The 24,119-nt window shown below is 35.1% G+C and overlaps 1 protein-coding gene across 4 annotated transcripts; it reads right to left on the reverse strand.

The window, feature by feature from the left end:
* Nucleotides 1-207: 207 nt before the first annotated feature.
* On the reverse strand, nt 208-23,928 carry LOC111387932 (phospholipid-transporting ATPase 3-like). 4 transcript variants are annotated; one of them, XM_023012562.1, is made up of 28 exons: nt 23,548-23,671; nt 22,991-23,043; nt 21,954-22,019; nt 20,447-20,508; nt 19,699-19,780; nt 19,398-19,508; nt 18,563-18,640; nt 18,301-18,397; nt 10,685-10,791; nt 10,267-10,332; nt 9,833-9,954; nt 9,646-9,727; nt 9,460-9,537; nt 9,261-9,377; nt 8,910-9,056; nt 8,726-8,830; nt 7,658-7,800; nt 7,477-7,578; nt 7,323-7,386; nt 7,028-7,240; nt 5,445-5,610; nt 5,271-5,350; nt 4,946-5,185; nt 2,714-2,935; nt 2,461-2,628; nt 1,986-2,345; nt 1,805-1,911; nt 208-832 (listed from the first exon to the last, which is right to left on the reverse strand). In XM_023012562.1, the coding sequence occupies exons 4-28, from the start codon at nt 20,476-20,478 to the stop codon at nt 529-531; spliced, it is 3,393 nt and encodes a 1,130-aa protein (XP_022868330.1). In that variant the 5' UTR covers nt 20,479-20,508; nt 21,954-22,019; nt 22,991-23,043; nt 23,548-23,671; the 3' UTR covers nt 208-528. The 4 variants fall into 4 exon arrangements, with proteins under 4 accessions (XP_022868330.1, XP_022868329.1, XP_022868332.1 ...); XM_023012561.1 differs by lacking the exon at nt 22,991-23,043 and having other exon boundaries at nt 23,548-23,927; XM_023012563.1 differs by lacking the exons at nt 208-832; nt 22,991-23,043 and adding an exon at nt 839-1,167 and having other exon boundaries at nt 23,548-23,928.
* Nucleotides 23,929-24,119: the final 191 nt, after the last annotated feature.

Consider the following 24,119-nt stretch of genomic DNA (forward strand, 5'->3'; position numbering starts at 1 on the left):
TTTTTTAAGGCAAGGCAAAAATGAAGGTTCTATAACAAATGTATGCTACATTATGATGATATTACATTTTTATCTATAAAAGGATATATATGTACGCTATAAAAAAATAATGTCTAATATCGGTTCATTATTATATTCTAGTACAACCATTTTCAGTTCTAATTATATTCTAGTACAACCATTTTTATTTTTTTTCACACTAACAAATAACAAAAAATTGTTGAAAATATTCTACACAATACCAAATAACAAAAAAATGTTGAAAATATTCTAGTATGACCATGATATCGCTCACAACTATTCACTTATCAACCAAAACATCCCTGAAAAAATCGGAAAAGTTTAACCCTAATGACCACTATATGTTAGTTTGTCAGTCTTTTCTAAGGCAAGGCAAAAATGAAGGTTCTATAACAAATGTATGCTACATTATGATGATATTACATTTTTATCTATAAAAGGATATATGGTGAACCATCCAGTGCGGAAAAGAAACAAAGGAAGAATTTTGTACATACGCGTTATAGGTCAATTCTTTGGTGTCTTTGGCCGTGTCCTCATACTGGCTCTCCGAGCCACATCCCATGCCTTTTGAGGTACATAAACGCCTGCCTGTGATGCAAAAAATGACTCATAGCCAGGTGAATCAAAAGCGAAACCAGTGTGCTTTGATTTCTGTCCCGGGAGTTGCATTATAGCATAGCTCCGTGCCTCATCTGGCGAAAGGTTGTCGTTTCCAATTTCAAGTAATCCTATCCTGCTGTTATCAGGCTCATGTCTATGAATTTCCTGAACAATCTGATAATCATAAGGGAAGAACCACCTTTGAAACCTAAAACCAGATTGACGATGCTTTTAGGAATGCATAACCAAACAATTGACAGAGACAGAAGCATCAAGCAACAGATTAAAACGAGGGCTGAATTGTAAACATGAAAATAAAATTTTCTGATTCTAAGGAATAGATAGATCAAACAGAATACGAAAATGTCTACATAGCCAGAATATAGTCAAGCAGATTAATTGTAAAGAAAAAGGGTTAATTTCATTTTAAGTCGCCTGTAGCGAGATCTCACCTGCATCATTGAACTCTGTTTCAAAATGATCAATCAACTTTCATTTTGTTGCAATAATAGTCTTTCTTTCCGCGTCCATTAGTAAAAGCAACTGAAAATCTTGATGTGGCATTTATCAGTAAAGAACGCTTATGTGGCATATTTTTTAAACAAAAAAAATATATATATTTATTTCCTACAAGGAATAATAGTGGCTAAAAAGCCTAATATCCATAAATCAATCATCTCTCTTTTAACTGAAGCTTTTCTTCCATGTACACCATGAACCCCATCCCCACTCCCAAAAAAAAAATTAAAATTAAAAATTAAAAAAAAAAAACACACACACACACACTTTCTTCTCTTGTTCTTTTGTGTCCCCTTCCTTCTTCCAACTTGTATATATTAATCTTTAGCTTCCTTTTTCTAATACCCTTGGAAATAAACATTTTCTTTAAAACAAAATAAGCCACGTCAGTACCTTCATCGCTGTTTAACGCCACATAAGACTTTTGCGTTAGTTTATAATAATAGATGTGAAAAGAGTGACTACTGTTGCAACAAAATGAAACTTAAAGTGACCATTTTGAAACAAAACAAAGTTGATGACCTAGGTGAGATTTCACTACAAGTTCAGTGACTGAAAAACCCTAAAGGGATTTTTGTTTAAATGGAAAACCAACTTATAGCATCACAACCTTGTCCGCAGAGAGACTAATGCTCCTAAATATAAGCTTTTTAAAGCTTACCCAAGGTATACAAAGTCGCAAAAGAGGGCAGCAACAGGAACAAGAAGAAGAGTGACGTAGAAATACAATGTACTCATCAATACATAAATGACAAAATAGATATTCTCCTGCAGTCAAAGCAAACACAGAAAATTATCATCTGAATGCCGAAAGATGTTTGAGATTATACTTAGATGATTACCTGCTCTTTGGGCAAGACAACACCTGAGTAAATGAAGACAAATATAAACCATGCTAGTATGCTTCCTCCAACGCTAATGTGGTGCCATCTAGTAATTGTGTTGCACATCATTAGGAGACGGAAATTGACAGTCACGACAACACAAGTGAAAGCCATTGTACTGACATCCCACAGCCCAAACATCTTGCCAGATGAATTCATGCCACTCGTACTTGAAGCAATCACAAAATAATAGAAAATCAGTGATTGATAGATAGCGAAAAAAGCCCAAGCAGCAACAACTCTCCACTTGAAGAATGTATTTCTTATTCCTTCCTTGTACAATTCGGGGTATTTCTTGGAAAGAGCTGCATTAACATCCTACAAAAGATACATGACATAATTGTATACCAAAAGCACTGATTCCCAATATAAACAAACTGGTTATGGTCAGCAAATATCAAGCAATAAAAAATAAAATATGAATATTGCGTACCTTGTCAAAAAGTCCAATAATGATTACAGGCAGTGCAGTGAAAATAACATTGAACAGGGACTGAAACCAATCATCATAAAACCTTTGACCAGAAAATCCAGTGCTGAAGGTGAACCAAAATTGAGTGAGAGTAAATGTCAAGTTCTTGTAAAAGAAGTATGTCACAACCTGTTACAGAATTTAGCAGCTCAGAATTGTCCAAACAGAAAAAAGGAACCAAGTTTACCAGGCAAAGGCAAGTAGAATAACAAACCTTGCATATTCTAGCATACGACCACCTTCCATGAATAAGGAGTAAATCAGTGAGAAAGCGGAACTGTGCAATGGCAAAATCACTGGCCATCACTGCTTGCATTCCTTCCTGCCCACTTATTCCAACACCAACATGAGCAGCCTGAATCATGCTAACATCGTTAGCACCATCACCAATACTAAGGGTAATCCTCTGTGCACCCTTCCTTACTAAGCTTGTCACCTGAAAGAAAGGTTACATCACGCTCAAGATGACGAACTAGCCATGATCAAAGGAAGCATCAATAATAATAATAATGGCTTTGACAATGAAAATTTATTAAGGCTGTAGTGTAGAGAATTCGCATTCCTGTATCATCATTGATATCTTCATGATAAATCTGTTGTGATTGTGGAGATTCTCAATGGATATAAAAACTCTGGGCTTTCAATTTGAAAAAAAAGTGTAAGAAGTACCAATACTTATAAACTCGTTACGTACCCATATCCGATACGTATCCAAACTTGGATACTCTCCGATACCCTCCAATGCATATCAAATACATTTTTTAAATGTATTTATTTAATTTTTAATTTTTTTAATTATTTACGATACATATCCGACACGGTAGGACATGTTAAGAAGAGTGTTATTAACTTTAAAATCTTTTAAAACTCGTTACTGACTATAAATTGAGGGGGAAAAACTCTTAAAATTTTTAATATTTATTGGAAATACACAGTTAGAGTTTTAAATTAATTTAAAACTAGATAATTTATTGAAAATACACAATACTATTTAACCATTCAATACATGTGAAATCGTGTTAATAGTTGCCAAATATATTTTTATTATTAAAAATAAATAATAACTAGTATTAAATAATTCGAGTATGTACTCTTCTATGCGCTCTATAAAAATGAATAAAATAACTTCACAACGAATTGAAGAATTGATTTTCATAATTCACAGCAATCTGCGCCTTTTATCAATAAAAATAGGTTTCTATTCAAAATGAGACTCCAAAACATGGAGTTATTGTCGGAGACTCATTTGATACTTTTGAAGGTATTGGATCGATCAAGGTTAATAATCTATATTGATGATATCAAAGAAATTAAAGTCGGGATAAATAAGTATTAAGATAAAATGTTTTAGTAATTTATTTTATTTTATTTGTATTATTATACTTCTCTTTTAATGGTTTTGTATATTAATAAAATTTTGTTGAATTTTATAACATGTATCTGTATATCCTAATTTTTTTAAAACGTCGTAACGACGTATTCGTATCATATCGTATCATATTCGAATTACGTATCCGCATCCGTATCCGTATCCATATCCATGTTTCTTAGTACAAGGCCATAGATTTTATAACAAAGCATGTCAAGCCATTGTCTTAGGTTTTCATCAAGGACAAAATAGCCATTCTTAAAATAGTACAAAAAATATCTATACAGTATAATTCAATCATAAAACCACATAAAACTCCATTGCAATTCTTCTCGTGTTGCTGAAAGTGCTCACAACTATTTTTAGTAGTTGCAGGAGTTGTTACAATATAGTTCATTGAAAAAAACTACAGCATGTCAATGGATGAGGATTAAAAAAGGACTAGCATCAGAATTTTTTTATAAAGTAACACGTTGGGCATAAATCAACATTAACAATAAATTTAATGAGCAAAACATGGATAGGTTTTAAGAAATGATTGATGACAAGCTACCTTCTAAAAGATATTATAAGGTTACGTACACTAAAATTCTTTCATCCACCACTCTATTAGAAAAATTAGCAAGCTTATATGAGTCTCTTTTTCTAACATCGATAGCTGTCCACAATGGAACCACACCTCAGCAGAAACATACAGGACAGATTTAATACAACACTTTATTTGATAAAAAAATTTAGAAGGCTATTTTGACAAAATCCAAGAAAAATGCCATTTTTTATGACTTTTTGATGAAAGCACCTTAATGAAAAGGCATACTTAGTCGATCAATTATGACACTGTAAAGTGTTAAAAAACAAATATAAAAGAAATCAATGATCATATTTAACATAAAAAATGAGAAACAATTAGATTTCATACTTCACGGGAAAAAGAAATCTTAGCATAAACTAAAGTGGCATGTCCTTATCCTGTGGTAGAAAGAGGTTTCAAATTTTTCTTATTCTACGAAACTCCCATCCTAGTCATGTTTTAGAACTGCAGAAGTAGAACATCTAAAAGCAACTCAACAACCTTACCTGTGCCTTCTGTAGAGGTGAAACTCGACAGCAAACTACTGAACTGCAATACAAGCTCATATTCAGCAGCATTACTCGTAGACTAGGGTCCAATGCATACATCAAACACTTCCCATCAATCACAAGAGCCAACTTTGGTCCAGATGCAGAACAAAGATACTGTTGCACCTCCTCGTGACACCTTTTCAGCTCATTCTTCACAGTTTCTTTCATAAATCGGGCAAGCTCCACTTGATCACCCTGACAATTAGTTTTCAAGAAACAGAAAAGTTAATTTGTTTTATATTTTCCATGAAAAATACATCGAAGTAAGACATATACTTACTCTGTCTTCAACTTCTCTAATAGCATCAGTTTCCGAGCTGATTATAAATTGCTTCATGTTGTTACTAATCAACTTGCACGCTGAAATATACAAAAATCAGATGTAACAGAAAATGTTGCAACAGTAATATAGCATGTTAAAAAATTAAATCATCAGCTCTTTCTAGATACTAACCGTAAGCTATATTTATTGCTGTTTCCAGCTTGTCCCCAGTTAGCACCCAAATCTTGATTCCAGCTCGAGAGAGGGTCTCTATACAAGCAGGTACTCCCTCCTGAAGCTTATCTTCTATAGCAGTGCATCCAATCAAAACAAGGTCCTTCTCAATGAGCTCCGCAACCTGAATTAGTTTTGCATGTCAAAGAAGTCTATTACATACAATAACACGAAAAATAAGAGACAAGATGTGCACTAATGGAACAACACAACGTACACCAGAACTTAATAATCTTCTGGTCCCTTGCATAAGAGTGATTAGGAAAAACTAAGACTGTATTCTATGAGAAGTGAAGGGAAGAAAACAGTGGATAATCGAAAGGTGTTAGAAATAATGGACGAGAAGGTAAAATGAAAATATTTACTCATAAATCACACCAAAATTTGTCCGCTGATTTAAAAGACAGCTCCATACCTTCAAACAGATCCTCATGCAACCCCTTTCATTTCTTTGCTATAGCTGCTTTACAGTTACTCATTCTCATGAAAGTTCAGTTATTTAAGGAACTGAAAGAAAGTTTAATTATTTGAATTGCCAGTATTGTTGATCCTTTCTCATATCCTGTGACATTATTTAGAAAATGGTCATAACTACAACTCAACACAGATTTATTGCAGATTATAGTTTGTGGTCCCTTATTTTCTCCTTAAATTATAAGTCACTTACTTGGGGACCCACGAATTTGACTTTTGAAATGAAAATGTCGGCGACATCATAAAAGAGGTCAGAACAGTCAGTTTATTAATGTGATGAATACCATTTTTGCCCCTCAAATTACCCAGAAATTACAACCAACCCATACAAAAATAAGAATTCTCTTCAGGGGTACTTTTGTAATTTTATTGATCCACACCATTAAACAATTCAACAAATTTCAAAATTTGACTTCTCTACCCACAGTTGGCCAACAATTTCAATTCAAATGTCATAGTGTGGGTCCCCAAATGAGTGTCTTATAATTTAAAGAGGAAATAAAAGAACCCAAACAATTATTTAATGTGCAACTGGCCAGAGGGTTCATAACGAGAATAAATAAATTTGTTCTTATGAAAAAGAGGAACAATACTCTATAACTCCATATCAAAGGGGGTTATTCATGTTCAAGCAAGTTTCAATAATACCATTGTCACGGTTATAGATGTACGAGGTCGGGTGGGGGAAAAGTGGGCAAGAAAATGTTAATTGTCCAGATCACAATGTGCAGCAACTATACTCTAGCTAATAAACCTTCAACCAAAATAAATAGTCTAGCTGCTAAATTAAATGAATAATAAAGTTGGAAAAGTTTGTACATCCTGATACACCATTTACTCCAGCAGTCTGAAATGATGGGATCTTACTTAAAAAGGATCCATAACTGGAATGCTCCTAATTACAATTTTATAATGGAAAGAATAGGGTTGCTATCTATAATAATAAACAGACGAGAGAGAGAGAGACGGGAAGTCACAGAGCATAATACACGTGATAATTTGAAATAAGCATGCATCGAAAACCAATGAGCTCGAAAATCAAACAACTAAAAGAGGACCACACAAACCTCATCAAGTTTCTTCTCCCTATCTCGTAATGAAGATTTTGCCTGAATGTATTTCTCGTTCCAGTTTTCATATGAATCAGAACTTAAATCTCTATAGGCCAGGCAAAGAGTACGCAAACCAGCAGCTCCAAATTGTTCCAAGTGTTCCCTAGTTGTTCTTTTCAAATCATTATTTCCATCTGCCAACCTTTCATATATTACACTATCTGCACCCTGAAAAAGCATATTATGGACTTTTAACTTTAATTCTTTCTGAGAAATTTCAACCATAGAGTGGACAGCCTCTTGACATTACCTTGCAGTAGAGTACAAGTCTACCATCTGGATAGCAACATACCACAGACTGGCGCTTCCTTGTACTAAACACAAGCAGAAAAATTGTACCCATCTCAAATATAATTATCATGAGTGAAAACACAATTTGCATGTAAGTCAGAATATATAATTACCTGTTGAACTCAAGGACATTCAGAATCTCATATGGAACATCCTGAACCTTTCCCATCTTCTCAACATGTGACTCACGAACATAAATTGTTGTAGGAGAACGCCTGCACATAAGGCATTTTAAGTCTAGCCTCAAGCTATCATACCTCTAAACCAGTAAGAAAGGATGTTAGAACCACACACTTGTAGAAAAAGAAGCCAAAGTTCTTCGCTGCTGTAACCAAAGCAGCTTCATCAGGAGATGCAGCTTGATATCTAATTTTTTCAGGGGAATCATCACCTTCAGGAAGTACAGTATGACATATTGCAAGGCACCTGAAGAATTCCTACATGATAACAAAAGATTTTTGAAGATCAAATCCGCATCTACCAGGGGAAATCAGTGTAGAACACATGATAGATTGGATAGAAATAGCATGGCACAATAAACAATTTGTGAAAAAACTACACAAGACATGCTAGCTAATTAAACCCAAAATGATAACATAGTTTAAAAGAAAAGGCAGAAAAATAAATAAACTTGTTTTCAGCTAAATGAAGAAAGATGGAAGTGCATCTTTCACCCTCGTCTTTGTTCAACATTATTTCTATACTAAAATATACACAAACAAGAAGGATTAGATATATTTCAAATTCAAGCCACTAAAAGAATATCTTGAAACAAAATTATTGGAGTACAACTACGTACATCATAATTGCAGAAAATTAGTAGAGATTGAAGGCCATAAGTACATAACTATAAGTATTCTGGATAGATATGCCTAATTATTCCTGGGAATGAAATATCGAAGGTTGGTTGGGTTAAATTAAGAAGTACAGTTTTGGTTTGTGGGAATGAATTTAATCTTATTAAATTAAAAAGGAAAATTTTATATAACTAGCATACAACCATATTTGATGTTATAAATGCCTCAATTATTGGCTATTAGAAAATAACTAAAAGAATTAAGCTAAGATGAGATTCTTAAGATGGGTTTGCAGTGAAATAAGGCGAGAACAAAAAACGAGGATGCTCTTGAATAAGTAAAAGTTAGTGAAGTTGTAAAATTAACGGTAATCAAAAATCCAGAGGAAGATGTCAACCTAAGTTCCTAAAATCAGTAATGATTAGCACTAGTATCTATCAGTCAACCATTCCAGCAGGCAGGGCAAGCAGCATCATGTACAGCCATGTCCCACAATAGCATAACTCAATATTGCTGAGATAGCAGTGCAATTTTTCATGTTCTGCTCCTCAGTTAAACAATTTACCTTGCAAAAATCAGGATTAGGTTCATTCCGCCAAGCACCCCGCATAAGCCGTGCATCATCAAAATTGAAACCTTTTTCAAGTGCTGCATTTGTTGCCTTCTGAACCTATGAAAGTTTGAAGGCAACAGGTCGACCATAAATATTCCACATGGTATTTTCTTTCTCTGACAGCAGATAAGTTTACCTCAATTTTTCCTCCACTCCTCTGAGCTGTTCCCATCTCTATTTCGCTGACACCAGTACCATATACCTCTCCTCCAATTGAACATTTAAAAAATTCCATCAAATTTCTGGTCAGAGTTCCAGTTTTATCAGAAAATATGTACTCAACCTGGCAAAACCACAAACTAAAATGAACTGATCCACATATGGATGTAAATAAGTAGCACCGTTTAGTTCATAAACTTGTAAAATCGAATCCCTATTTAGATGTTTAAGATTCAAGAAAATGTTCGTAGAGTAAAATTGTTCCCACACACCTGAACCAAACACCCCTTCCCTGAAAAAAACCAGGTTGAACAGGGCAAAATTTTACCTGCCCAAGTTCCTCGTTTAAATTAGATGTCCGTGCCAATGCGGGGGTACTGCTCTCAGCATGGTACATGCACAAGTCATTGTTGATAAACTGAGTGGACTGAATAAATTTAATCATCTGAAAAGAAACCAAGTCACTGGACCATGACCAAACACAGCCTCAGTAAAATTGAAATAAGTCTTACCACAATGAGATTTACCTCAACAGAAACATAGAGAGAGATGGGAATGATTGGTGAATAAAGAGTAATCAGAGTAAACATAGTTAAAACAGCAACCTACAAGACAAAAATAAAAAATAAATAAATAAATAAATAAAATAAAAATAAAATAAAATACATAAATGTATGAAAGTAGAAATAATAAAAAATAAAAATTCTCCTTACCACAAATCTATTGTCAGGATCAAATTGTTTCTCTGAGCTGTCAAACCTCAAATAGTAGTACTTCCGATTTATGAATATTCCACTGCAAAAATACCAAGAACAAGAAGTAAATAACATCAGACATCAGTAAACTGTAAGAACAAAAACATATTGATGAACCATGGTTGTAGAAATTATATAACCAAACCTGCCTATGGCACCCAACAAACACATGCAGAAGAGAACACTGAACAGAGCTAATATAAGCTTGTCAAGTTTCTTCTCCAAGGTACTTCTTTTGGATGGAATTTTCATTGAATTCATCATAACCTGCAATCATAACACAACCGCTACTGAGTACAGCACACAACAAATACGTCGTGAAGGAGATTAAAGACAGAACAGATATCACTGAGATAAAGTCAAAGCAGGCAGATTGACATTATGAAATCGCAAACAAATCATATACTGACCCATAAATTGGACACAGGGAAAAAATGAATAGTAGTTCCAAAATTTCCTTTGGCAAAAAAGGTTACTCCACACATGCTTTGCCAGGAAAAAGTGTCACACACAACTCAATTGCATAACTTTTAAAGAAAGAAAATATAAAACTTGAATGATCTAAGTAAAATGAGATACCTTAGTTTCATGCCCTGTGAAAATGACAACTCCAACGATGTGCTCAGTGTTCCTGAGAGTGCATCCCTGAAAAATGTAAAGAAACAGCCAATAAAAAATTATGAAATACAACAAGATAATGAACAAACCATAAATAATTACTTATGATGAAAAAGAATCGATAAGATAATATGCAAATGGTTTCAAGTTTGAGCATTTACCAATAGAAAATATATGATAAAATGATTATTGAATTCTTATTTGAAAACTATAAACTAAAAAAAGTGAACATTCAAGCGTCTTTAGCAGATAGCCGAGAAACAAAAAGTATATCATCAATTACAAAAAGTAGGTCTAACATGAGATCCTTCAAAAACAAACCCAACATACAACCAGATTATGCAAAATAGTAAGTTGTTGGTGATATGAGATGACATACCCGTAATAGAAGTTGATTTGGACTGAGAGGCAAGGTTTGCTTTTGAAAAATCAAGTTACCAGTAAAGGTGTACAGTGAGTTATTTGGTTGCTCACATTGTACCTCTCCTGAATTTTACAGGTGAATTTCCATCAGAAAAGCAAATACCAAACAAGAAAAGTTGGTTTGATTCAAATCCCCATCATTAATTACAAGAGAATCATACAGATTTTGTTACCAAGCTGCTCCTCTAAAAAGTTGTGTTGGTCTTCAAAATCATGCTTCAGCAATTTATTGTGCCCAAGACCCAACAAATGATCCATGTTGTCACATATATTCATATGAACTTGATCCCCAGTGTACGGATTTTAAAGCTACCAGCAAAAATTAACACTACTTTTGTAGTAAATAGTTAAATAGTATGGGTTATGGACTGATTGATCCCAACTCACGTAATAAACTAACAGGGGCAGCAAAGGAATTAACCAAGGAGGGGAAAGCAAGGGCATGGTTATGCATTCTGTTAGGAGTAACTGAGAGGCAAAAAAAATCACTTATAAATAGAGGGATGGTGCTATGGGAATGCAGGCAGAAAATTGGGAAGTCCTGGGGAGAGCAATGGACCTCTCGAATGTCCTTTTATCGTTTTTCTTTCCTGTCATTTACAATTCAGTAGAGTACAAAAGTGTTAGGGTGTTATTCTATCATTTGCGTTCTATATAGAAAACCTTACAGACATCAATTCAACTATTGCTAAGTTTATCTTCTATTTTCATCTTATTTCATTAGTTGGTAACTTTGATTCTGTGTGTTGATCGGAGTTATCAACAGGTTAAATAGTATGGGGTTATGGACCCTCCAATTTAGAGTTTATTGAATGTTAGCCCCTAGGTTCTGTTCCAAAAAGATTCAAAGACCAAATTCTGTCCAAATAAGAGAATTTTAAGCAATAGATGAATCTTTCAATATTCCACTTGGCTTATCATTAAGGTTGACTTTTACTCTAAACAGTGTTCAACAAGTTAATATATCTAATTATATTTCAGGATATGACTCCTTTACATATATCAAAATTGATAAAATTAAGAACCAGCAATCAATAACATTTTCTTAGCAAAGTCCGTTTATAGTATTTATTAATAGAACAAACTACTTAATACAGTTTATGCATCAACTTCTAATGATAATTATTTAATAATTCATCCATATGAGCTCATATCATATTATAAAAGACCAACATAGCTTACGTACAAAAGTTTAAATCGGTCACAAGAGAAAGTAAAATAACTTTGAAACAAGAAGTATGACTTCTTCCCAATAAATTTGAAATAGGCTACATGAATCCTTCTTCACCATTTCACTCTGTTTATTGTTTAATTTACTAGAAGAAGTAAAACAACTAGGTCCTCAGCAACTATAATAACCATATTAATTTTGGTCTACCCCTTTCTTCAAAATTGCTCTATTGAAACCTCATCACAATTATCATTATGAGCCTCTTTGATGAGGGCATCACCTTTTTATTTATTTTTAATTGGACTTTATTAATGTTTTAGATTTTATTTATGTAATTAGGCTTGCGTTGGCCCAAGTCCATTCTATTTATGGTTTTAGTCTTTACTATTTAAATCTAATTGCGATGTAATTTCATTAGTTTTGATGAATTGAAGAATATTTTGGTGGTTTGTTGCCTATGGCTTCTCCTTCCTCTCCCTCCCTCTCCCCCATGAATTTCTGATTCTTCTCCGGTTTCTCCCCCCATTCTTTCCGGTTCTTCCCTCTTTCTTGCTTCTTCTTTCTATTTTTTAATTCGTCCTGCATCAAATTTGGTATCAGAGCCAAAACTTGGGTAATTTTTCATCCACAATCCAAAACTTTCTTCCTATTCTCTTCCCAAAAACTTGTGGAACAGCACAAACAAAAAAAATTGTTATGAGGTAGCAGTTTTCTTGTTCAATTTTCTTTCTAGTTGATTAGGGAAAAATAAAATCACTGTTCACGGGTACTGTTCACACCCGGAATTTCAGTTTTTTTTTTTTTAGATTTTTCAGCAGTTTCACCAGAAAAAAAAAAAAAAAAAAAAAAAAAATTAAATCGCCTTCTGCATTTGCAACAAACGGTCACCACCACCATATCATTATCCCATAACCTATTAACCAGTAAATCTCAATACCCACTAACGCAGAAGCCACTAACCGCTTTTTTTCCTCTTACCCATATAGTCAACACGTAGCCCAGGATTTCAAGACTGATTTGAGGTTCCAGAGCCACGCGGTACTCGCACTTCAGGAGGCTGCTGAGGCATACCTTGTGGGTCTCTTCGAGGACACCAATCTGTGCGCAATTCATGCCAAGAGGGTTACTATAATGCCCAAGGACATTCAGCTTGCTAGACATATCCGTAGTGAATGCGCATAAGTCTCCACTGAGTTAATTTAGATTATTAATTACTATGATAGACTTATGATGAGGCGACGCTAATGAGATGGGTGAACGACAATGACCATATAGTCCATACGTTCCACGACCACCCTCACCGCCAATCGCCAGCAACCCACTGCCACGCCAGTTGTCATCCACCACCCGGAGTTCAGTTTTTGCTTTAGTTTTCACGTCGATGGACTTCTTCTGAGTTCAGAGTGCCAGGGACATTTGTTGAATTGGATTTAGCCTATTATTTGCATTGGGGTAGCTTGTTAAAACTCTTGAGTATCAGTGTTCCATTCAGTGACTCGACTACTTAGGAGTATTTCATTATAATTTTCTACTGGACACGTGCCAACTGGGAAATCATAATTGGGCACAGTTCTTATTCTTTGGGTTCCATCAAGTTTAAGCTTCCGTGGGCACCACCGCTACAGCTAAACAACAGGGAGTGCTTCATTTCTATTTGTCATTGGTTTATAATACTGCTTCATTTAAAATTGCATTGATTAAATTTTTGTGATGTTGTTATTCTAACAATATACCTAAAGTCACGTAACTGAATCCGTTGATTTCGTCAAAACTCTATTTTACCCCACTTATATTACATGATTAGGTTTTGACTAGCATTTGATTTGTGCTTTATTATTTTACATAGATCAGCAGTATTAGCTTGCCCTATTTGAATTTACTTATCCCTGAAAAAAAATGCTTAATTTGTTATTTTTCACTGCTTGCATTTATTGTTCATTGATCTCATCATTGCACGTCATTTAGCTGGTATTACATTGCATGTAGTTGCGTAGTGGTCGTCTTATTGTCTCTATTTCCAATACATTGACCATGGATCCATCCCAATTTGATNACAAACGGTCACCACCACCATATCATTATCCCATAACCTATTAACCAGTAAATCTCAATACCCACTAACGCAGAAGCCACTAATCGCTTTTTTTCCTCTTACCCATATAGTCAACACGTAGCCCAGGATTTCAAGACTGATTTGAGGTTCCAGAGCCACGCGGTGCTCGCACTTCAGGAGGCTGCTGAGGCATACCTTGTGGGTCTCTTCGAGGACACCAATCTGTGCGCAATTCATGCCAAGAGGGTTACTATAATGCCCAAGGACATTCAGCTTGCTAGACGTATCCGTAGTGAACGCGCATAAGTCTCCACTGAGTTAATTTAGATTATTAATTACTATGATAGACTTATGATGAGGCGACGCTAATGAGATGGGTGAACGACAATGACCATATAGTCCATACGTTCCACGACCACCCTCACCGCCAATCGCCAGCAACCCACTGCCACGCCAGTTGTCATCCACCACCCGGAGTTCAGTTTTTGCTTTAGTTTTCACGTCGATGGACTTCTTCTGAGTTCAGAGTGTCAGGGACATTTGTTGAATTAGATTTAGCCTATTATTTGCATTGGGGTAGCTTGTTAAAACTCTTGAGTATTAGTGTTCCATTCAGTGACTCGACTACTTAGGAGTATTTCATTATAATTTTCTACTGGACACGTGCCAACTGGGAAATCATAATTGGGCACAGTTCTTATTCTTTGGGTTCCATCAAGTTTAAGCTTCCGTGGGCACCACCGCTACAGCTAAACAACAGGGAGTGCTTCATTTCTATTTGTCATTGGTTTATAATACTGCTTCATTTAAAATTGCATTGATTAAATTTTTGTGATGTTGTTATTCTAACAATATACCTAAAGTCACGTAACTGAATCCGTTGATTTCGTCAAAACTCTATTTTACCCCACTTATATTACATGATTAGGTTTTGACTAGCATTTGATTTGTGCTTTATTATTTTACATAGATCAGCAGTATTAGCTTGCCCTATTTGAATTTACTTATCCCTGGAAAAAAAATGCTTAATTTGTTATTTTTCACTGCTTGCATTTATTGTTCATTGATCTCATCATTGCACGTCATTTAGCTGATATTACATTGCATGTAGTTGCGTAGTGGTCGTCTTATTGTCTCTATTTCCAATACATTGACCATGGATCCATCCCAATTTGATGCACTCACTAGACAATTAGCACAACTTGCCACTAGCCTATAGACTATCCAATCAGATATAACTACTACTCGTGAGGAGAGAAAGAAACTAGCTGATAAGTTGAGCAATTTTAAGCAAACCCCTCGTTTGACTGACACTAATTCTGAAGCGTCTCATAATAGACAATATCATCGTGGACAAAGTGATCAAAAATATTTTCGACGCGGTCGTAGGAATAGGGATCAAGTTCGTGAGCAAGACCAAGGCCATGGTCATCATAGTACTCATTCCCTTCCTCGTCGTAAGGAGCGTTTCTTTAGAGACATTGACTTAGATACTCCTACTTTCGATGGTTGCTTAGATTATGAAATTTTTACCCAATGGAACACCCTTACACAAGATAATCGGCTGGTAACTAAGTACATTGCTCAATTTGAGGAATTTCGAGTGAAATGTCATGTCGTTGAGGATGAGGCCCTGACTTTAAGTAGATTTATACAAGGCCTAAGAGATGAACTTAGGCGTGAGCTTTTCTTTCGAGGCATTACTACTCTTGATCAAGCTTACTCTTCAGCTCGGAACTACGAGTTACTTATTAGTACCCCATATGAAAAGCGCGACCACCATCGTTCTCCCATGTCATTAGCGCCACCTCAACATGAGTCTGTCATAGAGCCTTCCCCGTCTAGTGTTCCTCCCATTTGGAAAAATAAGTGTAAAGATCGTGATAGTCCAAGGCCCCCTTCTCCTTATAGAAGACGTATTGACAACCATTCTTCCGTCTCATTAGCTCCACCTCCACCTGTTAAGTCTCTTCTAGGACCTCCCCCGTCTAATGTTACTCAAATCTTGGAAAATAAGGATAAATTTTTTGAAACTCCAGGGACTTCTTCTCACCTACTATACATCAGCTGTAAGGACTTTGGCCACATATCTTCCAAATGTCCTAATCGAGCCTTAATCATAAAAGAACGAAAGGACGTAATAGAAGAAGTCTATACACATAAACTTGAAGACTTTGATGACTTGGATGATAGTGAGGACACCTCCTTAGGTGGCATCCAGACTCTTCCTGAGACTCTAGATACTATATCCCATGATTTCACTTTTCACTTTTGGAGGACCCAGTCACCTATAGTTAACACTAAATCGAAATTCTTCACTGCAGACCAACCTCAGACTCATAGTCAAAATGAAGTCGTTAATCAAAGTCCTAGCAATTTATTCAAGTCTCTAGTCCAGAAAAATCTGGGGAATTGGGACTCGATCCTCCCAACTGTTCACATTGAATATAACAATTCTATGAATCGGTCTCTAGGTCTAAATCCATTTGAAATTGTTCATAGTTATAAGTCTAGGCGGCTGTTAGATCTTATTCCCATGTCCCCACATGCTAGTATGTCATTGTCAGCTGAAGCATTTGTATATCATCTTCATGACTTGCATATTGAGATCAATAAACAACATGACGCAAGTAATGCATTATATAAACTTCAAGCTGATTCGCATAAACGATATTTTGAATTTAATATTGGAGATCATGTTATATTGCAAGCTTGTAGTGCTAGTCCTTTAAAATTTTTAAAGCATGTTGGTTCAAATGCACATGACATTACCCTTTCATCACATTTTGGCTACCACTTTGCTTTAAATATTGAGGACTTCATTACTTACAAACATCGTGTTACTTCCTTTGATAATCCATTTCTACCTAGCTTTGTAGACCCCCAACTTGACTATATTGATATTTCTACTTCAATACCATCTATCACAGCACACAAAAATAAAATTGATATTATTTTAGATGAACGTATTATATTGACCAATGATGGCAAGATCCAGTACTTCCCTGTTTGTTGGGTAGATCGACGTGCTTCTTATGCTCCTCATTATATACAATCATTTGAAAATCTTGAAGATGAGGTGCATGAGTATTGGTTATTTGGAGTCTAGTATCAGTACTTGGTTAGAAGGAAAGATCGCCCCCTTGGTCGGATCATATTATTGGGAATAAGGTACAGTTTTCAGTACTATCAATTATGGAATTTCGTTACTTGGTTCATCACAAAGATCGTCCCCCGTGGCTTGACTTGAAGCATTTGCAGTATCAAATTGACTGCAGCCTATACTATCTATCAACTCGATAGGGTCGAGTTTTTTCCCACCCCGGGAGAGTTGATGAGGACATCTACTTTTTATTTATTTTTAATTGGACTTTATTTATGTTTTAGATTTTATTTATGTAATTGGGCTTGCGTTGGCCGAAGTCCGTTCTATTTAAGGTTTTAGTCTTTACTATTTAAACCTAATTACGATGTAATTTCATTAATTTTGATTAATTGAAGAATATTTTGGTGGTTTGTTGCCTATGGCTTCTCCTTCCTCTCCCTCCCCCTCTCCCTCATGAATTTCTTATTTTTCTCCGGTTTCTCCCCCCATTCTCTCCGGTTCTCCCCTCTTTCTTGCTTCTTCTTTCTATTTTTTAATTCGTCCTGCATCACTCTTTAGGTCAATTGAAGTTGCATATCATGATTCAATCACCTAAGTCATCCTTCCCTTAATTTATCTACAATCGTTGCAATTGCCACTTTTTGGCGTATATTCCTATTTCTTATCTAATGTATAATAATGTGAAGTGACATCCATCGTAGCATCTAATTTTCAGTACACTACTCTTATGGATGTTTTTTCCTTATAAGAGTCATTACTCAGAACCATCGAGAATAGGTGGTCTAATCACTATTCTATAGAACTCGCCTTTTTACTGTAATGCTATCTTCCTATCACATAGAATTGTTGTAGCATTTCTCTATTTCACCCAACCTGCTCTCATGCAGTGTAAAATAATTGTTTTGATTTTTTCAAAAACATGATACATTTTTTATTTAAATATCATAATGAATTAGGTAAGATCTTCTATTAGTATAACTAAAACTCCGTAAAGGTGGAATACATCATTTTTACATTTTTTATCAATGAGACCGTGCTTTCCATACTCGGAATCATATATGAAAGAGAAAAAAAGAATTGTAATGCGAAAGTTATTTTTCATTCCATGAGGTGCTACAAAAACAATAGTCGGATTCACAAAAGTACATGTAAACTTAATAATCATTATCTGCAATAATTCATAATCAGAGATACCAATATAAAGAAATGACGTGTAAATAAGTATTGAAACAGAGCCACAACCTTTAAATTCAGATAGTTTCTCCGGTGTCAAGTAATCCCAAGTCTTTTCTAATGCTTTTCTAATCTTCAAGTTAGTTTCACCATCCAGATTTGCTGTCTGCAACCCAACAAAACACAACCAGTGAGTGGTATGCAGAAGAAAATGGAAGGGAAAATAAAAAGGCAGTAGTTTTCCAACTTCTTTCTGTTCTCTAAACAAATTCAATCCATCTTACAAAAGAGAGAATAGAGGAAAATTGTTCAGAAACAGAAGAGTGAAAACCTCTATGTAGCAAACACCGTCCATATTTGTGCTAGCAAGGAATAATAGATCAGCAGGAAAGAATCCATCCTGCCTGACCTGCAACCAGGACAACAGTCAATTATATAAATTTTGGGAAGAGATCATCCAAAATGGAAGCTCAGATTACCTCTTAGCCTTATTCAGGCTGCACATAGAATGCATGTAGAATGCAGCATAGACATTTTCGGCAGAGAGGAAAATTAAATTCTAAACTACAGCTTCGATGTCAATATCTAAGCAAGCCCCCCATATCCCAAGGTCTGTGATCAGCTAAATGTTGGAATGCCAGTTTCATCATTAGCGGGTATCAAGAAAAAGTATATTCAATTCAAAGGTGATTCATCTGTTTCTTTTTGAATAAAAATTTATTACTTTACAGTAGGTTTAAATATTTGTCAATAGCTATGGTTACCAGTAGCATAGTCAAAAACTCTCCTCCTCCACAAAATAGAACTGCTTGCATCAATTTAGGAGGTGTTAGAATAAGAAATAACAAGAAAAGGACTGCCGTTCATTGACATCCAACACATTTCTTTCAAAACGTACATAAGCTTGTTTAATCACATGATTGACAATTAGGCAATGTTAGATTCATAGAAAAGCGAATAAACAAGACTAACTTAAATGACACTTGCGATAGACAACAGAAAGACCATAGTAATAAACCACTACGGGCAAAACCAAGTAGCCAGGCAACAACTGAAAACTCACACCATGATAATAGGAGTGAGGAAATGAAGCTATTTAAAACATGCAAAAGCAGTAGTTCCACCTCGAAACAGGTGAAGAAAAGTTACAGAAACAGTCAACTTACTCTGGTAATGTCTCCAACCTGCAGCTTCTTCCAAGGAGTACACACCCACTTCTGATCTTGAAACACGTCTACAGTAGAATTATTGATTGCCATGTCATTTTGAAAACGCTTCTGCCATACATAATGAGAAAAGAGAATAATAAACAAGAAAAAGTGTGAGCAATCTGCATCCAAAAACTAGGAGACCTTAAGTTAACAAAGATATAATTCCGTACTGTAAATCAAACAAAATGACAATGGCTGGAACCTAAGAGTTTAGAGAGAGAGAGAGAGAGAGAGAGAGGTGATTGAAATCACTCACCCAGTCTTCCCATGCTTCCTTAATGAGAGATACAAGAAGAACCAGGGACAGAGGAAGCACATTTGTTATCGGACTTACAGGACTGCATGAAAACAGAACCACCTTAGGTACAAATGTACTCAGAAAAGGAAAGGTGGGGGGGATAGGAGATCAAATCCAATTGATTAACTCCAAAGTAACTCCAGCAAAAATGTGCACAAGACAATTTACTTATATATAACCCAAAAGCAAAGCATAAGCTCTCCTTTTCAATTATCCACAAGAACCAAACTGAAGCTACCAATTAAGCATTAACTCTAGAGATAATACTGGAAGCATGATTTTATCTGTGTCTACAGATAATAGAACATTATAATCCAGGCAATCACCATGAAAGCAGAAACCACATTGAACACAAAAGAAACACTACATCCAAAAGACTTCAACCAAACTTAAAGCCACAAAAATGCCAGATCATTCCATTTCTTTTACACAATATCTATGGAAAAAGTCCCCACATCTACCTATAAAAAGGAGTGATTAATCCATAGCCATATATCATTCTCCATCCCTACTTTTCTGGTTTTTAATACAAAATTTACCATACAACTATATGGTGCCATTCTATGTAATTACCCTATCACTTTCTGGTATGTATTTTCCATTCAATTAACTAATAAGTTCACAAATTCAAATTCAAACAAACAATTGTCAAGAAATTAAGATTATGCCAATTATCGTTTCTTTTTCCTCAAATGAGCTAGTTTACCTCACTGGTGTGCATGACAAGATTGAGATCATGAGAAAATAGAGGTTAGCGACCCGCCTGAACTGTCAACGTAAATACAAACAATAAAGGATTATCAGGTAAATCAAAAAGAAATAGAAGGATGAAAAAAGCTAAATGAGAAGGAAAGCAAAAATCATACTATACACCTTTCTTATTCTAACTACGTTCGTTCATTACGCAGAGTACGGAAACAAACTTAACTCTAAACTACCTACTACAATGCCCTAGAGGCTTCCAATTGTTTAGAATTCTGTTAGAAACTTAATTTAAAACATCATAAACAACTATACATGGAAAACACAACTTACCTAACTTCCACCAAGCATAAAGGGTGGGAAAGCATTAAGAAGTTTCATTATTTTTCTCCTCTTTCACGAATAGAAACATGTAACATTCTTTATTTATTTTTTCCAAATACATTAACTGCGTCTTTGGGCAGTGATTAAATTTAAATTTAAGAGATTATAAAAATATAAACACGTGACACGGACATGCTGACACGTGATTTTTAAAAAAGGTAGGAGATGGAAACATCGGGACATGCTAATTTAAACTTTAATATATAAATTTACGTATTCGATCTTTAAGCTTGAACATTCTATCTTTTGATAAGATTAATTCTTTTCTTTGCTTTGATTTTTGTATATGAAATTTTTTTAATCAGATAAGTGACTATTTGTTATATTAAAAGAATTTTGGGGTTAAACTATATATTACATTATAGGAAAGGAAAATACATATAGTACGTAACTTAGAGTGTCGGTGACGAACACTCTTTTCGAACATTGGACATGCCCAGCAAATAGGAGTGTTTGTGTATCATAGTTTTTATAAGTTGTTGATCCTGTGGAATGTATTAATAATAAGAAGATAGTAGTTGTGAGTCTTACGAAAGGTGTGACTTAAAAGTCTATTTGATCAACTGGATTATAATTTCATAGTCCCATGGCGAAGAGAGGCGGCTCAGCAAGGAAGGAATGGAAAGCTGTCGAGGATGACTTCTTTGTTGGCAGCGCCAAAGGCGCTAGTGATTCTCTGAGCCACTTTGGATTTCCAACACCTCGAGAAACTAGTCGAGATCCATGACATTACCTTTATTCCCTCTCCTTTACACCTCCCACCAAATATGCACTAAATTACAAATTTCAATATAAACCTGGCCACAAGTCCCTAGTATTAAGATAAAATAATTATTCTTCCTACATTTCCTATGATGGATCATATTCTTAATTTGTTAAGGACTTCAAGTTTCCAAAAAACCAGATTTCCAGCAAGCATCCCTGTAATCCAATACTGCAGTCACAATGCACTATCCAATAAAATAAAAGTGATGAAATCTTAAGCCAAAAAGAACTCCACCCTAAAGAAAGGATACTTCATGTTGATTCCATCGCTAAGCAAATAGTAACACACGTAAATGTACCAAGAGTTGAAGTTCAACAGCAAATTTCACACTTTCACACACATGGAGTAACAAAAATGTTACCTGTTCAAATAACCCCTTTGGTAAAAATGTAAACACGTCGTACTTTGTTGTTGACACAGAATTGCCCTGAAAGATTATTAGGAGATCAATCAAGACCCAGTTCTTCTCAATGAGTAAAAGTTGTTTGGCACAAAATTAGCAAAACAACATATTTACACGGTTGAACCTTTAATGAAAAGTATTCTTAAAAAGACAGCGTGAAGTAATGCTATCCTAGAGGCATAACACGTGGTCAAAAAGAATTTTTTTTTTCGGAGCAAATAAAACACCATCATCTTTCTTGAAAAGAAAATGGAAAATCCTCATGAGATTTATTTAGATCATGTGCCTATTGTCCATCCTCTCAACTAATTGTATAGCTCACTCTTGTACTCAAACATTTACATTTACATTCTCATTTACATATGATTTAAACAAAAAACAACGCCCACTATGGCAACTCAATGGTATTAATCCCAGGATCCATTTTTTATATTTCTATTATCTTCTTTTTAACTTCTCTTTAAAACTTCAAGCTATAGAAATCAGCTCTCTCCTTTCTGTTTTGTTTTTCGCATTAACCGTTGTTATACTTTTCAGTTATCTTTAATTTTCTTCTCCATTTTAAAAATGTCTTACGAGACATCACTACTTACATTCATCTAAATCATGATATTATTTCTCCACATTCATCTGTCTAATGTGAAGAGGAAAATTGAATATTTTTACTACTTATTATTCATGTGTGGCTATAAAAACCACCTCTGTAATCCTCAGAGCCTTTTTCATAATTATTCTGTTCATGCCCTTTCGGTTTCTGGAAAGATTCAACCCCAAGTTTACTGTAATTAGGTTAAATTGCTTCATTATGCTTTCTTTCGTCTTTTTATTTTCCTAGATAGATGCTACAATACTTTATCAAGTTGTTTCTAAAAATATTCTAATCGACGAGGTAAAACATTCTTTATTTTTCTTTGGAATCAACAATTGCAAGCTTTAATACAACATTTAAATTGAAAACCTTTAATAAAAATTAACAATTGAATGCATGGACCCACATTTCATAACAGTCGCTAACCGTCGAATAGTGTCCTCAGTCCGTACACATTTACTGCAGGAAACTCGAAACGACATTACTCGAATCCAAAACTAAATTCATTTTATTCTGATAATCAAAATTCCTGTAAATTCTACATGGCGAACTCAACCCTTCTCCCGGGCCTAACATTTGGCATTGAAGTTCCTTAACCGTACATAAATCTGACAAGAATCAGAAATGCAAGCATCTTAATTCTTAAACCAATAAAATCTCTTTCAACAATTAAAAAAACTAAAACAGAAATAGAACGTAACAAAATAAAATCATTAAAAGGATGACTAGTAACATTATCAGCTCATTATCCAAAACAAACTTAAACCCTTAGATAAACCTCAAGGAGTAAGGGAAAAAAATATCAACCCCCACCCCAAATTAAATTAGATTCCAGTACACGATGCACATAACCACTGCCCATTCCATTGCATCGCTTAAGACCAAAATAAACCCAAAACTTAAAAGACTGCTAAGCAAACAAAATTGCAACATAATAAATGAAAACCAAATAATTATAAGGACCTTGAATTTGGTGAGGGCGTTGGCTTCGCGATCATTACAAAACACTGTTCGATGACCCGGTGCCTGTGGCTGGACCTTCCCTAACCGGACTGTTCGAGAAGACGAAATATGCTCCGCCGTCGGACACTCACCGCCGACTCCTCCTCCTCCTCCGCCACCCCCAAATCTAGATCCCCTCCATCCTGACATCCTCCTCTCCTAACACTTTTCCCGATCGCACCGGATCGAAACACCAAAAAAATTCAACAATTTTCAGAGATATCAAAGAAACTAAACTCAATTCAGCGGAATTTTACAATACGAAGAAATAAAAAAAAATAATTGGCTTCGTAATTTGATGGTTGAGGGAATGCAGGGGTACTTTTTCCAATTCAATTGGAACCTCGTTTTATACGTTAATTTAATCCGCGTGAAATATTTACCTGTTACAGTATCTTCCCCAAGCGTGATTTGGAGCGTGGGGTCATGTGGCCGTGGAGTTGAAACGGGTTTGACTGATTTTTGGTGTTCACGTGTACGAAGGAGAGTGGGGAATTTACGCACAAAGCTGAACGGCCATTGGACGACTCGGC

Source organism: Olea europaea, unplaced genomic scaffold, assembly GCF_002742605.1.
Source record: "Olea europaea var. sylvestris unplaced genomic scaffold, O_europaea_v1 scaffold439, whole genome shotgun sequence".
NCBI lineage: Eukaryota > Viridiplantae > Streptophyta > Magnoliopsida > Lamiales > Oleaceae > Olea > Olea europaea.

Coding starts and splice junctions, on each gene's coding strand:
- LOC111387932 (XM_023012561.1), bottom strand. CDS start 23,736: ATGTCAGGATGGAGGGGATCTAGATTTGGGGGTGGCGGAGGAGGAGGA. Junction 5,611..7,027: donor GGGAGAAGAAACTTGATGAG/GTTTGTGTGGTC, acceptor AAACTAATTCAG/GTTGCGGAGCTCATTGAGAA. Junction 2,936..4,945: donor CACCTCTACAGAAGGCACAG/GTAAGGTTGTTG, acceptor CCTTTCTTTCAG/GTGACAAGCTTAGTAAGGAA.